This window comes from Leucoraja erinacea, chromosome 3 (assembly GCF_028641065.1).
Source record: "Leucoraja erinacea ecotype New England chromosome 3, Leri_hhj_1, whole genome shotgun sequence".
Classification (NCBI taxonomy): domain Eukaryota; kingdom Metazoa; phylum Chordata; class Chondrichthyes; order Rajiformes; family Rajidae; genus Leucoraja; species Leucoraja erinaceus.
This window is the reverse complement of record NC_073379.1, coordinates 90,612,743-90,630,927: the sequence shown is the minus strand read 5'-3', so window position 1 is coordinate 90,630,927 and position 18,185 is coordinate 90,612,743. Positions and strand designations below refer to the sequence as shown.

At 42.9% G+C, this 18,185-nt stretch overlaps 1 protein-coding gene across 2 annotated transcripts in view; it reads left to right on the top strand.

Moving 5' to 3' along the window:
* LOC129695817 (aminopeptidase Q-like) overlaps positions 1-18,185 on the top strand; it is a 137,146-nt gene that overhangs the window by 99,482 nt on the left and 19,479 nt on the right. For both annotated transcript variants that reach the window (XM_055633165.1, XM_055633166.1), the window contains exons 7-11: positions 2,918-3,031; positions 7,717-7,782; positions 7,946-8,011; positions 12,651-12,814; positions 15,182-15,258. In XM_055633165.1, the coding sequence (XP_055489140.1) occupies positions 2,918-3,031; positions 7,717-7,782; positions 7,946-8,011; positions 12,651-12,814; positions 15,182-15,258 (487 nt within the window). The remainder of the gene's footprint in view (positions 1-2,917; positions 3,032-7,716; positions 7,783-7,945; positions 8,012-12,650; positions 12,815-15,181; positions 15,259-18,185) is intronic.

The following is an 18,185-nucleotide window of genomic DNA, read 5'->3' as shown; positions in this document are numbered from 1 at the left end:
TAGAGCTGATGTCTTACAGCGCTGGAGACACAGGTTCGACTTTGACCTTGGGTGCTTTCTGTGTGGAGTTGGCACATTCTCCCTCTGATCACATGGTGCTCTACTTCTTCCCCCATCCCAAAGACTGGCGGCTTTTTAGACTAATTGGCCTCTGTAAAATTGCTTCTGTTGTGTAGGGAGAGAATGAGAAAGTGGAATAACAGAATTAGTATGAACAGGTGATCAATGGTCAGCGTGGACTCAGTGTGCCAAAGGCCCTTTTTTCCTTGCTATACCTCAAAACTAAACTAAATGAACGTGCAAATTATATAATAGTGGCCAGAGGATCTGGGGTGACAGAGGAAATGAAGGTAATCCGCATTAGGCAGGAAATGGTGTTGGATAGACTGATGGGACTGAAGGCTGATAAATCCTCAGCACCTGATGGTCTGCATCCCAGAATACTTAAGGAAGTGGCTCTAGAAATCGTGGATGCATTGGTGATAATTTTCCAATGTTATATAGACTCAGGATAATTTCCTGTGGATTGGAGGGTAGCTAATTTTAACCCACTTTTTAAGAAAGGCGGGAGAGAGAAAACGGGGAATTATAGACCAGTTAGCCTGACATCAGTGGTGGGGAAGATGCTGGAGTCAATTATAAAAGATGAGATAGCCGAACATTTGGATAGCAGTAACAGGATCAGTCCGAGTCAGCTTGGATTTACAAAGGGGAAATCATGCTTGACTAATCTTCTGGAATTTTTTGAAGATGTAACTCGGAAAATGGACAAGGGAGAGCCAGTGGATGTAGTGTACCTGGACTTTCTGAAAGCATTTAATAAGGTCCCACATAAGAGCAAATTTAGGGCAAAATTAGGGCACATGGTATTGGGGGTAGAGTGCTGACATAGATAGAGAAGTGGTTGGCAGACAGGAAAGAAAGAGTAGGGATTAACGGGTCCCTTTCAGAATGGCAGGCAGTGACTAGTGGGGTACCGCAGGGTGCTGGGATTGCAGCTATTTACAATATACATCAACGATTTGGATGAAGCGATTCAAAGTAACATTAGCAAATTTGCAGATGACTCAAAGTTGGGTGGCAGCGTGAACTGTGAGGAGGATGCTATGAGAATGTAGGGTGATTTGGACAGGTTGGGGGAGTGGGCAGATGCATGGCAGATGAAGTTTAATGCAGATGAATGTGAGGTTATCCACTTTGGTTGCAAAAACAGGAAGGCAGATTACTACCTAAATGACTAAATGGCGTCAAGTTGGGAAAAGAGGAAGTACACCGGGATCTGGGGGTCAATAAAATAGAGAGAGTACAGAAGAGATTTACTAGAATGTTGCCTGGGTTTCAACAACTAAGTTACAGAGAAAGGTTGAATAAGTTAGGTCTTTATTCTCTGGAGCGCAGAAGGTTACGAGGGGACTTGATAGAGGTCTTTAAAATGATGAGAGGGATAGACAGAGTTGATGTGGACAAGCTTTTCCCTTTGAGAATAGGGAAGATTCAAACAAGAGGACATGACTTCAGAATTAAGGGACAGAAGTTTAGGGGTAACATGAGGGGGGACTTCTTTATTCAGAGAGTGGTAGCGGTGTGGAATGAGCTTCCAGTGGAAGTGGTGGAGGCAGGTTCGTTGGTATCATTTAAAAATAAATTGGATAGGCATATGGATGAGAAGGGAATGGAGGGTTATGGTATGAGTGCAGGCAGGTGGGACTAACGGTAAAAAGTTGTTCAGCACGGACTTGTAGGGCCGAGATGGCCTGTTTCCGTGCTGTAATTGTTATATGGTTATATGGTCCTTTTACATCAGTCTATGAAAGTAAGCATGCAGGTCCAGAAGGCAGTGAAGAAAGGGAATGGCATGTTGGCCTTTATAACAAGAGGAATCGAATATAGGAGCAAAGAGGTCCTTCTGCAGTTGTACAGACCTAACTTTACAAGGTTAATTTCCGGGATGGCGGCACTGTCATTTGCTGAGAGAATGGAGCAGCTGGGCTTGTACACTCTGGAATTTAGAAGGATGAGAGGATATCTTATTGAAACATATAAGATTGTTAAGGGCTTGGACACACTAGAGGCAGGAAACATGTTCCCGATGTAGGGGGAGTCCAGAACTAGGGGCTCCAGGTTAAGAATAAGGAGTAGCCATTTAGAACGGAGACGAGGAAACACATTTTCTCACAGAGAGTAGTGAGTCTGTGCAATTCTCTGCCTCAGAGGGCGGTGAAGGCAGGTTCTCTGGATGCTTTCAAGAGAGAGCTAGATAGGGATCTTAAAAATTGCGGAGTCAGGGGATATGGGGAGAAGGCAGGAACGGGGTACTGATTGGGGATGATCAGCCATGATCACATTGAATGGCAGTGCTGGCTCAAAGGGCCAAATGGCCTACTCCTGCACCTATTGTCTATTGTCTATTAAATAAATACTCAATTTTGTGCTTTGTAATTCTAGCATGCACCAGGCATGGTTATGTAAGAATGATTATGTGCCTTATGTCTATGATAAATCATAGAATAATTAAATCAGGATAAGAGTGGTGGAATTGGAAGCAAACTCACTGTAACAGAAACTCATTTAATACAAAGGAAATTAATGGTCTAAGATGGGATTTGTGGTTATTGGGGAAGATGAGTTAAGGTTCCTTCCTCGGAAGTGTGTTACAATTGGCTTGTTTTTCTACACTTGGAGAAGCCATTAAGTGCCTGTTCCAAAACTGTGATATTAGAAGAGATATGATAAGAAGTATTTCAGGAGAAAGGGAAAGTACAGCATTGTGAGAATCATTTTAAATGTGCCACATTTGCCATATGCCAAATAACACACTTAAAAATTGGAATTGGGGAACGGCCGGAATACATAGATAAAGGAACGGAGTGATCTACTTGTTTATGTTACTCAAAATACACCAATTCCTGTATTGCAGAACGTAATATTAACTGAAGATTTACCTAACTCGCACCCTGTGGCTGAGAAGGAAGAGTGTGTAAGAACACCAGAGGAAATCAACCTAATGTTCAGCGGCGTTACTTACAACAAGGTAAATATCAATTCAAATTATCAAATCACAACTGGATTTCAGCTTGTTTATGAGTCATCGAAGAAATCCAACAGGTACAGTTACACATTTATAATCCAATGAGAATTGATTTTCCGAGGAGATTTCCTATGTGGCTATTTGTTGAGTAAAGGATCAAAACCGATTAGTTTGTGAGAAGTGTTTAAGGTAGACAAAAATGCTGGAGAAACTCAGCATCAATGGCGCGACGGAAATAAGCGACGTTTCGGGTTGAGACACTTCTTCAGACTGATGCACGGGTTGGGGGGGGGGGGGGGGGGGGTGGGTGGGAAGAAGAAAGGAAGAGAGGGGAGACAGTGGGCTGTGGGAGAGCTGGGAAGGGGAGGGGAAAGAAGGAGAAAGCAGGATCTACCTAAAATTGGAGAAATCAATGTTCATACTGCTGGGGGGTAAACGACTCAAGTGAAATATGAGGCTCTGCTCCAATTTATGGTGGTCCTCTCTCTGCCCATGGGGGAGGCCCAGGACAGAAAGGTCAGATTTGGAATGGGAGGGGGAGTTGAAGTGCTGAGCCACTGGGAGATCAGGATGGTTATTGCGAACCCTGCGAAGCGATCGCTAAGCCTACGCTTGGTCTCACCGATGTAGAGCAGCTGACATGTAGAGCAGCAGTTGCAATAGATGAGGTTGGAGGAGGTGCATTTGAACATCTGCCGGACCTGGAAAGGCTGATTCGCGCCTTGGATGGAGTCAAGGAGGGAGGTAAAGCGACATGTGCACCATTTCCTGCGGGTGCAAGGGAAAGTTCCAGGAGAGGGGGTGGTTTGGGTGGGAAGGGACAAATTGACCAGGGAGTTACGGAGGGAGCGGTCTCTGCGGAAAGCCAACAGGGGAGCAGATGGGAAGATGTGGCCAGTGGTGGGATCCCGTTGGAGGTGGAAAAAATGTTGGACGATTATTTCTTGTATGTGACTGCTGATAGGGTGGAAGGTGAGAACAAGGGGGACTGTGACCTTGTTACGAGTGTGGGGATGGGGAGTGAGAGCAGAGTTATGGGGTGTAGAGACAACATAATCAAGTGCCACTCACACCCCAGTCATCCTCTCTTCTCACCTCTCCAGTGGGCAGAAGATACAAAAGCTTGAAAGCATTGAATATTAGATTCAAGATTTAAGAATGTGGTTGTAATTGTAACTATACTGTAACTGCAGCTGCAACACTATATTCTGCATTCTGTTGTCCTCGTGTATGTTTTGATTGCACTCATGTTTAGTATAATTTAAAAACAAGGAATTGCAGATGCTGGTTTTCTGAAAAAGTGATCGTGATCTGAAACATCACCTCTCCATGTTCTCCAGACATGCTGCCTGATCCATTGAGCCACTCCAGCACATTTGGTATAATTTACCTGCAAAGTGAAGATTTTCACTGTATTTCGGTACGCGCGTAAATAATAAACCAATACTTTCCAGAGAGATGGACAGAGAAAAATAACACACAAACAACAGTGAATAAACTATTTCACACATTTATGCACAGATGAACTCTTAAGGTTTTATCTTTACCTTGTGTTCAGTTTGGCTAAATTTACTAAAGTGATAAATAATAAGTGGAGAATAAACTGCAAGTGGTAAAAATGTGAGTTAACACATTCAGGTTCTATCTGGCACTGCCAGCTAGCTAATGGTGTTATCTGATACAATCAATTACTGTAATTTTTAAACGAAAGGCTGTTGCCCTCAAAATGAACAGAGATTGCCACAAATCCAATCATATAAAACTCTTCCAATAATAATATGAAGAGAATTTCATGTCGTCTTTTGGGAGTAGGTTTGAATCATGCACCTCGAGATATCTTTTATTCTGGACATTAATATTTATGCTATATTTACAGTGAATAAGCCTTCCGTGATCTGATAAGGATGTTAAATCATTAGCTGCAGGGACCATCTTTATGATATAATTAGAAAAAAATAATAACTATATTATCAACAAGAAGGGGGAGTTGAAGTGCTGAGCCACCGGGAGATCAGGTTGGTCATTGCGAACCGAGCGGAGGTGTTCGGTGAAGCGATCGCCAAACCTATGCTTGGTCTCACCGATGTAGATCATCTGACATCTAGAGCAGCGGACGCAATAGATGAGGTTGGTGGAGGTATAGGTGAACCTCTGTTGCACCTGGAAAGACTGCTTGGGTCCTTGAATGGAGTCGGGGGGGGGGGGGGGGGGGGGGGGGGGGGAGGTTAAAGCGACAAGTGTAGCATTTCCTGCGGTTGCAAGGGAAAGTGCTCGGAGAGGGGGTGGTCGGGTGGGAAGGGACGAATGGACCAGGGAGTTACGGAGGGAGCGGTCTCTGCGGAAAGTGGACAGGGGCAGAGATAGGAAAATGTGGTGAGTGGTGGGGTCATGTTGGAGGTGGCGAAAATGACGGAGGATTATTTGTTGTACGTGACGGCTGGTAGGGTGGAAGATGAGGACTAGAGGGACTCTGCCCTTGTTATGAGTGGGGGGGATGGGGAGACAGAGCTGTGTGACAGGGTATGGAAGAGACCCTGGTGAGAGCCTCATCTATGGTAGAAGAGGGGAACCCCTGTTCCCTGAAGAATCGGGACATCTCCGATGCCTTGGTGTGGAACACCTCATCCTGGGAGCAGATGCAGCGTAGATGGGGGAATTGGGAGTAGGGGATGGAGTCCGTACAGGAAGCAGGGTGGGAAGAAGTATAGTCCAGATAGCCATGGGAATCAGTGGGTTTATAATGGATGACGGTCTGAAGTCTATCACCTGCGATGGAGATAGTGAGGTCCAGAAATAGTAAGGAAATGTCGGAAATGGTCCAGGTGTATTTACAATAGAATGATACAATACAATGATACAATTTATTTGTTGTCATTTGAACCTCATTGAGGTTCAAATGAAATTTGGTTTCTTGGTGTTGGAGCCCCCGGTGGGCGCTAGCAAGTCCCGCGGCCATTTAAAGCCGCGCCGGGCGATCTAAGGCCCCGCTCTAGGTCATTTTCAACCCCGCAACTTGGGCGGGATAAGTCGCCGTTGCGGAAGCTCCGAAAAGCGGTCTCCCACCAGGGACCCGTGGGCTCCCGATCACCGTCCCGTTCCGAATTCGGCCAGCTCCGCAATGGTGAGTAGTCCGCAGGCTCCGCGACTGGAACCATAGGTCGTTCCGGTTGGAGGCCACTCCACGGTGCTAGGCCCCAAGACAACGGAGACCTGACAGAGAAAAGGTCGGGTTCTCTGTACAGGGAGAAGATTTTTAAAGTTTCGCCACCCCCCCCCCCCCCCACGCACATACCCCCAGTTTAAAAAAACCACTATAACTACATTCAAACGAGACAAAAAAAAAAAAAAAAAAAGACAGATGGACTGCAGAGGCCGCTGCGACGTGAGTGCCGGATGGAAGTTAGTGCTGAAATGGATGAAGTCAATGAGTTGTGTGTGGGTGCAGGAGGTAGGACCAATGCAGTTGTCGATGAGGCGGAGATAGAGTTTGGGGATGGAGCCCTGGTATGTCTCGAAGAAGGATTGTCGACGTACCCTACAAAAAGGCAGGCATAGCTAGTGCCCATGCACATGTCCATAGCTATGCCTTGTATTTGGAGGAAATGGGAGGAGTAAAAAAAAAGTTATTAAGGGTAAGGACCAGTCTCCGCTTGGCAGAGGAAAGTATCAGTAGACGGGGACTGGTTAGTTCGCCGGTCGAGGAAGAAACAGAGGGCTTTGAGACCCTCCAGGTGGGGGATGGAGGTGTAGAGTGACTGGATGTCCATGGTGAAGATGAGGGGATGGGGCCGAGGGAATGGAATTCCTGGAGACGATGGAGAGTGTGTGAGGTGTCTTGAACATAGGTAGGGAGGGATTTAACCAGGGGGGATAGGATGGAGTCAAGGTATGTGGTAATAAGTAAGATAGGGCACGAACAGGCAGAAACAATGGGTCTGTCAGGACAGTCAGGTTTGTGGATTTTGGGGAGAAGATAAAATCGGGCCATGCGGGGCTGGGGAACGATGAGTTTGGAGGCTTGGGGGGGGCAGGGAGCCGGAGTTGATGAATTCAGTGATGGTGCTAGAGATAGTGGCCTGGTGCTCGTCAGTGGGGCCATGATCCAAGTAGTAGGAGGTGTCTGAGAGTTGGCGCATGGCCAACTATTTGCATGGGCTAAATATTTACGGACAGTCACGCCACCAGGCAAAAGGTGCAGAAGTTTGAAAACGCACACCACCAGATTCAGGGACAGTTTCTTCCCGGCTGTTAACAGGCAACTGAACAGATCTCTCATCAACTAGAGTGTGGTTCTGATCTCCCATCTACCACTTTGGAGGCCTTGAACTATCTTTAATCAAACTTTATTAGACTTCAATGTTATAACTTGCACTCAATGTTGTACCTTTATCCTTTATCTTAGCACTGTGATGGCCTCGATTGGATTCATGTACTGTCTTTTCTATGACTGGATAGCATGCAAATTAAAGTTTTTCACTGTACCACAGTACACGTGACAATTATAAACTAAACTAAAGATATGTGGACTGATACATGGATAGGAGAGGTTTAGAAGGGTATAGACCAATTGAATGGAAATGGGACAAGCTCAGATGAAGTATCTAAGGGGGGGCATGAATGAGTTGAATGAAGGGCTATGCTTTATGGCTTTATGACTATCAATAAACGTTTTATTTTTCTCCACATAGGGTGCGAATGTTATCGCCATAGCTTCCCATATTATGACAAAGGAGCTACTTGCAAAAGGACTCCGGGTGAGTTTATTAAGGTTTTTCCCCGGTTTGTATTAATAATCTCTCTATTAATTGAATTAACATTTCATATTGTGATTTAAACATTTTTTGGACTTTGCATTTCTGTTCCCAGCAATGTTGCTTATTTGTTTGTATAGGACTTCCATTTTCCATTTTCTTACAGTCATACCTCAAGACATTTTCTTATTCAAATACTGTGACCGATGATATGTGGAATCATTTGCAGATGGTGAGTTTTGCGCAAGTTTCAATAGATGTAATGTGATAAGGAACAGTTTTAAATATTAAGCATCCTTTGAATACTTAACTACTTTAGATTTTTTTTCTCTGTTCCATAGTTTTTGAGCTATAACAGATATTGTTTGCTGTGTGTATGTTGTAAAAGTAAACCAGTTTATTGAAATCAGACTTTAAAAAATACACGTGAATGGAATGTTTGAATAAGTTTGAAGTCAGAATCATATATTCCAGGTTGCTCACCTTTTCAAGATGATGGCAGGCATATAAGTATCATCCTGTTCTCCTAACCAAGTGATGAGGCAGGGGATTTAGTTTAGTGATACAGCACGGTAACAGCCCATTCGGCCCACCGAGTCCATGCTGACCAGCGATCACCCTATACACTACCAATATCCTCCACACTGGGGACAATATTACAGTTTTACCGAAGCCAATTAACCTACTAATCTGTATGTCTGGTATCTCTGGAATGTGGGCGGAAACTGCGGCACCCGCAGAAAACCCCATGCGGTCATAGATAGGATGTACAAACTACGTACTGACAGCGCCTGTAATCAGGATCAATCCTGTGTCTCTGGAGCTGCAAGGCAGTGACTCTTCCACTGCACCACCATGCTGCCCTATTTGCTGCTGAGCTTCCAGTAGACATATAGTCATTCTGGAGACGTGGAATGTACAATCAAATTTTTCTTATTTTTCCGTTGTATTGGGTCTTGGTGAGACCACACCTGGAGTATTGCGGACAGTTTTGGTCTCCTAATCTGAGGAATGACATTCTTGCCATAGAGGGAGTACAGAGAAGGTTCACCAGACTGATTCCTGGGATGTCAGGACTTTCATATGAAAAAAGACTACTCAGCTTGTACTCTCTAGAATTTAGAAGATTGAGGGGGGATCTTATAGAAACTTACAACATTCTTAAGGGGTTGGATAGGCTAGATGCAGGAAGATTGTTCCTGGTGTTGGGGAAGTCCAGAACAATAAGGATAAAGGGGGAAATCTTTTAGGACTGAGATGAGAAAAACATTTTTCACGCAGAGAGTGGTGAACCTCTGGAATTCTCTGCCACAGAATGTAGTTGAGGCCAGTTCATTGGCTATATTTAAGAGGGAGTTAGATGTGGCCCTTGTGGCTAATGGGATCAGGGAGTATGGAGAGAAGGGCAGGCATGTACTTCTGTGGGATGGATCACCTCCAGTTTCCTCAAAGAGTGTGCGAGAGGACCACATGTAAGGTGTGCCTGCTCCTCCTGTGCGAGACCCGGGTTTACCTCGGGTGTGGTCTGTGGGGACTTTGCACATTCTTCTAAGGGGTTTCCTCTGGATCCTCCAGTTTCCTCCCACAATCGACAAAGACGTGTGCGGGTTGTGTAGGTTTAACTGGCCTCTGTATTTATGATACTGAGTTGGATGATCAGCCATGATCATATTGAATGGCGGTGCAGGCTAGAAGGAACGAATGGCCTACTCCTGCACCTATTTTCTATGTTTCCTGGTGAAGAATCACGTGGACCCAAAAGAAAATTCATTCACTGTTGGAAATAAATCTAAGGATTATACTTGAAGAAGTTAAGTCAAGATCAATTTACCGCCATATCCACTAAGGTACAGGTACACTGACAATCTTGCTTACAACAGCATCACAGGTTCATAGACTCAGGCAAATCACGGAAACAAATTATGCATTGCAATGAAAAAGAAAAAGACAGTGCAAAAAGAAAAGATGCAAAGGCAAAATACTCAATCAGGAAACAAGTCTATGGTAGTGCAAGAGATGATCTGTAGTGGTCCTTTACTGAGGTACACAGAACAATTGACATGGATAAATTGATAGGAGATAGAAGGAACTGCAGATGCTGGCTTTCAAAAGTAGGCCTGAAATGAGGGACCTGAGAGAATCCATTGGAAGGAATTCTGTTTATTTAAAGTGCACCTACAAAGCTGGTTTTCTATGCCATACTGCTCAGGATAATCAAGTTGGCTTTAGGTTATGTCACAAGTTGTTGGAGTAACTCAATGGGTCAGGCAGCATCCCTGGAAAAAATGGATAGGTGACCATATAACCATATAACCATATAACAATTACAGCACGGAAACAGGCCATCTCGACCCTTCTAGTCCGTGCCGAATACATAAAACGTTTCGGGTCAAGGGCCTTCATCAGATTAGAAGGGTCCCGACCCGAAATGTCACCTGTCTACATCTCCAGGGATGCTGTCTGACCTGCTGAGTTACTCCAACAATTTGTGTCTTTGCTTGGTAAACCAGCATCTGCAGTTCCATATTGTACACTTTGGCTTTCAGTTCAGTTATTAGAAAGCTTGCAATAGCATAAGTGCTTTGCAGATCTCTCTCTTGCTCCATTTTCTTTCTTACTTTTCTTTCTCACTATCTCTTTTTTATACACACATTCTTCTACTCTTTATTATCACATCTATCTCTTTCTCATTTCTTTCTTTAAAAAAAAAAAAAATGAAGTTGTACAGAGAATGTATCATGTCAACATATATTTGGCACCTGAAAAAAGGTACCACTGTATTGTACTTAATTCTAATAAATAGAATTACAAACAAAACAAAACAGTAAAATAGTCAAAACAGTTCAAACAGACTAAAGTGCAGATGTGTCTGTGCGACGTGACCATCCGATGGAGACAGTCCATGGGGGTGGGAGGCATTCAACAGGGCCGGTTCAGAGCCGCTATAGCTCTGGGAATGAAGCTGTTCCTGAGTCTGGAGGTTCGGGCGTAGAAGGCCTTGTAATGTCTGCCGGAGGGAAGTAGTTCGAACAGTCCATTAAAAGGGTGTGAGGAGACTTTATGGATGCTGACGGCCTTCCTGAGGTACCGTGTGTGGTAGATGCCCTCCAAGGATGTTAGCGGTGTCCCAATAATCCTCTGCGCTCTGTGGACGACGCGCTGAAGAGCTCTCCTCTCTGCCTCCGTGCAGCTGAGATGCCACACAGAGATTCTATATGTTAATATGCTCTCTGTGGTGCAGTGGTAGAAGGTTGTCAGCAGCTGTTGGGGCAGACCAGTCTTTTTTAATGTTCTCAGGAAGAACAGTCGTTGCTGTGCCTTCTTGACCAGCGCAGCGGTGTTGGTGGACCATGTGAGGTCCTCTGAGATGTGAGTGCCCAGAAACATAAAGCTGGACACTCTCTCTGTCCCTGTCTGACACTGTCCCCATAGATGGAGATTGGGGCGTATTCTCCATTATGTGACCTCCTGAAGTCAATAATCAGCTCCTTGGTCTTGGAGGTGTTTAATGACAAGTTGTTACGTGAGCACCAGTCCGCCAGGTTCTGCACCTCCGCTCTGTATTTTGTTTCATCACCGTTGGTGATCAGCCCAATTACCATCTGCAAACTTGACGATGGTGTTGGAGTCGAATGCAGGAACACAGTTGTGTGTGAAGAGGGAGTAGAGCATGGGGCTTAGGACACAGCCCTGTGGTGTGCCGGTGCTCAGGGTGGTAGTGGAGGACAGGTCCGGGCCCAGTCTCACTGCCTGCGGACGCTCCGTCAGAAAATTCAGGATCCAATCACATATCGGTGAGCTGAGGCCTACCTGGTGGAGTTTGGTGGTGAGCTTGGTGAGGATGACCGTATTGAAGGCAGAGCTATAGTCTATGAAGATCATCCTCACGTACGTGCCCTGTCTTTCCAGCTGAGTCAGGACAGTGTGAAGAGCCAGAGAGATGGCATCCTCTGTGGATCTATTTGCCCTGTATGCAAATTGATGAGAGTCCCGGACGCCCATATTTCACAACATACAGGACTTGCCTGCATTTAAAAGATGGATTAAAAGTTCTGAGAAAGAATCTTTGACCTGATATGTTAGTTCTGTTTCTCTTCTCACAGATGCAGCCTGGTCTGCTAACTGTTTCCAGCATTTTCTGTTTTTATTTTAAGTGGCTGAACTCTGGTGGATCCAATCAGAATGAATGGCAAAAGTCAAAAGTGATTTGGCCCAGTTTTCCAATTGCAGAAAATAATGTGTTATCTTAAATGAAGTAAAACATGAGAGATCAACAAAGATGAATGTGGAGATATTTAATTTGCACTCACTCATCTGGATCAAAAGCAGATTCCAATGTTTTTATCATTTCATTTCAAAGACGATGTCATCTTTTTCTTTAAATGAAAACATTATGGAACATTTGGATGTATTTAAAATCCCACATTCTTATGAAGAGCAGGTTACTTTAATCTTTATTACAGACAGGTTTCTTTCTTCAGTGTCTTTTTTCCTTCAAATCCATCATTCAGATAAAAACTTTTTTTTTTAAAGTTTGTTTTCAATTCATTCTTTTTCAGTGTTATGGTTTGCTAATAATTTGCATATGACCTGGCAATTATTTTACTTATTGTTTGCATTTTCTGTTTTGCCAATTAAATATAAATGCATTATAAATATCCAAGCCAGTGATTAATAGTTAGTTAGAATGTATTCAGCATTGAGCATTTCTTTGGTCAGCGTCTTTGTGCATAATATGGATGAAATGCAATGATAGCCATCTGAAAAGATTAAAATTCTAACATGATGATTACGAATTTATTGTGTGTGAATCAAGTTCACTGCTGAAATATAAATAATAAATTACTAATCTGTAACTTCTGCTTCACTAGGCCATTGATAGTCAAGATGCAATTAAACTACCAGCATCAGTAAAATCCATCCTGGACACATGGGCAAAGCAGGAAGGATTTCCATTAATAACAGTTAACACAACAAGTGGCATCATAACACAGGAAGATATAGTTTACAAGGAAATGGAAATCATCGTGTCAAAGTACATATGAAACTCTACTTCCTAATGTATTGCCAGTTATTCGTTCTCAGTGATGTGTCAGTAAGTCAGGGTTCAAATGACCCTGAATCTCATTGTAACAAGCACCAGGATAGTTGTTCTTGAAGAGCTTTGAAGTCTCTTATTTCACTGACATCTATTAAAATAATAAGTGGTGGTAGTAGCATTCCAATCTGAAATGTATTGAATAATGAATTGGCAAGGTTAACTAGTAAAGTCCTTGCAAAATCTACACTATAAATGGTGTTGTGTATCAAGTACAGGCAGGCGAACTGTTGTTAATCAAGATTTGGCATATTTGCCAATGCAAATGTTGTAATTGTGAGCAACTGCTAGATTACCAGGCAAACACAAAAGTCCCAAAATGGTGTTCAGTTGCTTGTTACCTCTCTTAAGAATCTCCTTTAATGTGAATTCTTCATGAAAATGGAGCAAGAGAACCCAGAGTTGCTGAAATTAACACCAGGCTTACATGTGTACTTTGCACAAATATCCTGAGCTAAGTGAGACTTGGCACCAACACTCCTACTGTACCATTGATATCATTATCTGGTTGCAAGCATTAATATCTGGCTGCAGGCAACTATCTTGGGTGTTGGTTAATTTAGATTGTAATTAAATCCCTTAAGATTTTGAGTATTTTAGTTTTAACATTTAAAACATATTTTTAAATTACTCATATTAATGATTGAATTGGTTTTAATAGCTTTTGATTGAAGCATTCTGAGTTTGAAAGTTTGCTATTGCCGAAGGCTGCCAAAATTATTTCCTGTTACTTTATGGGTGGGATTTAAAACACCTTTTTTGGCCCCACCCAAAATGCAATGGTTTCTTGGCACGTTGCCTTGCTTCTGAGAATGCATCTGGCTCTGAATCACTAATTTCCTTTGGAAAATCAGTTTCAGAAAGCATCCAGATGTCAGTGTAAGGGCAGTTTTGCTATTGAATGTATATTCAGAGCCAGTATTGATTCCTAACCCAGCATTGGTACATCAGTTTTAAATTGAAATGTCATGGTGACATTAAATGGCAGCAACATCTTCCTTACAAACTTCTCATCTGTCATTGATTTGGACTCTCATTCACCAACACTTGCCCACCGTGGCAAGATCCCATCTGGCTGACTATGGGCAGAACATTGCTCCTTCATTCCTTTGCTGAACCTGTAGCTCATCAACAACCCCACGTTCAGACAACTAGTATTCCACATGCACTTAATATAGGTATGTTGCAAAGCCTACCTGAATCGTCGTTGAAAATCTGCCCCAGCCCGTGTGTGTGATTTTGGCGCTGTTTTGAGGGGGACCCCGTCGCAAAAAGTAATATTAGTTTTTATGGCCTTGTATAATAGTTATAGTAGTTTAAAAATCATTCTCTAAACCCGCGACTCTCGCAGCCCCAGGGTTTTATAAAGCAAACAATTAAAGGTATGTAGCTTATTTTTACATTAAAAAGGGCTTCTTAAGAACCCTATGTACAAAGTTTACTATAGTGAGTAGCTAATTTTGGGCTCTTTATATCCCGCAGTATTTTTCTGGGCATTTGAGGGCACAAATCTACTGCAATGTGAACGTTCTAAACCAGCGCATTCACAGGATCCCACCAGAAAGCTGTTTTAAAATGGACTTTAATTTACAGCAATTGAACCCAAAATTCCTTCCATTTGGCCTATAAGTTAATGTAAATGAGATTTCAAAATCATGTTTTATTGTGAATTATTTATGAATATTATTTGGACACTTGGGCTATTTAAAAATGTTAATCATTTATTAAGAAATGGATAGATGTTTAGATCTAGTAATTGAAGTTTGAAATTTGCTACACTTGGGTAACTAACTAATTATATGTTTTAATTTCAGGTCATCCAAGTAAGATTATTTTATATTTGTTTCAGAATGCTTCAATCTACGATAACTGAAAATTTCATTCAGTTCTCTTAATTTTTAAGAAGGTTATGGGTTTTTGACTGTCCATGATCACAGCTTTTTTGTTATGTCCATAGAAAATCAATAGGGAACAAGATGCTAATTTCCGAGTATGAAAATGTCCATACCTTTTTAAATACCTGAGATATGAAAGTGAATTAGGTGTCAAATTAAACTTCTTTTTATGCTTTATCTGATGGGATAAATTACAGACTTGATTTTTTAAATCTCAAAATTTTGTAACATTGCTACTTAATACTAATAACATTTTTTCTCTAACTGTTTATTTCCTATGCTTGTTAATGACAAATTATCTTAACTTTAAAAAAAAGTTTTGTAAATGCATTTACAACACAAAGTGTTTACATGGTAATAATTGCTCAGAAGATTAATCTATACCATTATCCTGTTATTTCTTCTTTAGTAACTCATGGTTTATTCCAGTTTACTGGACGAAGAATGGGTCTAAACAACCAGTTATTTGGCTTGAGGAAAAATATAGTAGGTATATTTATAATGTGATGACTGATGAGTATTCCTTATACAATCTTGAGCTAAACTTTGTCTATGCTCTTTGTAGAAACAATTAGAAAATTATAGCTATCCAGATGGGTGGCACAGTGCAGTGGCGGGCACAGCAGCGGCACAGTGGTGCAACAGGTCGAGCCCTACCTCACCGTGCCAAAGACCCAGTTTATCCTGAGCTCAGGTGCTGTCTGTGTGAGGTTTGCACGCTCTCGCTGCTGTGACCACCATTAAGTTTTCTCTGAATGCTCCAGTTTCCTCCCACATCCTAAAGACATATAGATTTGTAGTTTGTGTAAGAAGGAACTGCAGATGCTGGTTTAAATCAAAGATAGACACAAAAAGCTGGATTAATTCAGCGGGACAAGCAGCAACTCTGGAGAGAAGGAATGGGTGACTTTACGGGTTAAGACACTTATTCAGGCTTGTTAGGGATAAGAGAGCTGTTTGTAGCGTGAAAATGAGAAGCTCGTACGACTTGGGTGGGGGGTGGGGGGTGGGGGGTGGGGGGGTGGGGGGTGGGAGGGGGAAATGGGGGGGGGGTAGTAGAGAGAGAGGGAATGCCGGGGCTACCTGAAGTGAAAAAAAATCAGTATTCATACCAAGCCCAAGCGAATATGAGATGAAATGCCTCTCTCTCTATCCCTCCCCTGCCCAAGTCGCATTAGATTCATTTTCACCCAACAAACAGCTAACAATGGTCTATTACCTTTATCATCATTACTTTTTTGCATATCTTTCGTACACTGTTCTTTATCTCTCCACATCACCATCTATATCTCTCATTTTCCTTATCTCCAAACACTGAAGATGGGAAGAGACGTGAAACAGAGAGTAAGTGAAGGCAAGGGAGCCATTAAGAAAAATTATAGTCAGATATTGAGCAGGAAGACATGCCCAGCAGTTCAAATATGCATTACAAATCAATTGAAATAACTGCATGCATAGCTGCAAAACACGCTCACATTAGTACAGAGGGCAGTGGAGGCCAAGTCACTGGATGGATTTTAGAGAGATTTTGATAGAGCTCTAGGGGCTAGTGGAGTCAAGGGATATGAGGAGAAAGCAGACACGGGTTATTGATAGGGGACGATCAGCCATGATCACAATGAATCGCGGTGCTGGCTCGAAGGGCTGAATGGCCTCCTCCTGCACCTATTTTCTGTGTTTCTATGTTTCTATGACAGATCCGAAGTACCTATTCAACTCTCCTGCCATTTCCTTGTTGCCCATAATAATTTCACCCATGTCTGCCTTCAAACGACCCACATTTGACTTTGCTACTCTTTTTCCCTTTTATTGTCCTTCTTTATATTCCTGGCTAGCTTCCCTCGTACTTCATCTTTTCAGCCTGTATTGCCCGTTTTGTTTCCTTCTGTTGTCCTATGAAAGTTTCCCAATCCTCTGGCAATCCGGCTTCCGGCTCTTTGCTGTGTTATACAGCTTTTCTTTTAGTTTTATTCTACCCCTAACTTCTCTTGTCAGCCACGGTTGCCTCCTACTCCCCTTAGAATCTTTCTTCCTTTTTGGAATGAAATGATCCTGCGTCTTCCGGATTATGCCCAGAAATTCCTGCCATTGCTGTTCCACCGTCATTCCTGCTCGGATCCCTTTCCAGTCTACCTTGGCCAGCTCCCCTCTCATGCCTTCATAGTCCCCTTTGTTCAACTGCATCACTGCCACTTCTGATTTAACCTTCTTCTTCTCAAATTGCAGATTAAAACAAATCATATTATGATCACTACCTCCAAGCAGTTCCTTTACCTCGAGTTCTCTTATCATATCTGGTTCATTGGACAACACTAAATCCAGAATTGCCTTTTCTCTGGTCGGCTCCATTACAAACTGCTCTAAGAATCCATCTCGGAGGCATTCTACAAACTCACTTTCTTGGAGTGAGATTGGGAATAATTTTCATACGCACACCTGAGAAACATACACAGAAGTAGGCATTATGCAAGGGAACACATGATGGCATGTCCATAGGGGAAAGTTTTTCATTCTAGATTGACATGAAACCATGCATGATAATGAGGCAGTTCACTGATCTTTGGTATCATACGCACAGCAAGGTCACATCATTTCAGCAGTCACGTGAATGCGACAACGCACTTGCTGATGAGTGGGGATCCTCAAAAGGAACTGCTCGTGAAGTAGAGTGCCAGGTTACCTCATGCAAGGAATGGCTGGAAGGGCACTGAAGTGAGCATCCTAGTTCTCTGATGCTCAAACCAGACATCCTAGGTGGATACAAACTGAAAACGCTGGCAATACTCAGCAGGTTGTCACACTGGAAAATGGTACAGAGAAGATTTACAAGCATGTTGCCAGGAGTAGAGGGTTTGAGCTATAGGGAGAGGTTGAGTAAGCTGGGATTCCTTGGAGCGCAGGAGGATGTGGGGTGATCTTATAGAGGTGTTTAAGATCATGGGAGGAATAGCTCGGGAAGATGCACAGAATCTCTTGCTCAGAGTAGGTGATTCGAGGATTTGAGGACATAGTTTTAAGTTGAAGGGGAAAAGAATTAATAGGAATCTGGGAGTAACTTTTTCACACAGAGGATGGTGGGTGTATGGAACAAGTTGCTAGAGGAGGTAGTTGAGGCTGGGACTATCCCAATGTTTAGACAAGTACATGGATGGGACAGGTTTAGCGGGAGATTGACCAAATGCGGGCAGGTAGGACTAGTGTAGCTGGGACATCTTGGACACTCTGGGTAAGTTGGGCCAAAGTGCTGTTTCCACACTCTATCACTCCATGACTCTAGGTGGGGCCAGATCTGAGGGAAGAGAAACTGTGTTAAAGTTTTAGGTTAGAGGCCCTTCATTAGACACTATTAAGCTGAGGGAGATGGAGAGGGGGCGACTGGTAGCAGCGGGTGATGGAGTATGTTTGATAAGGTA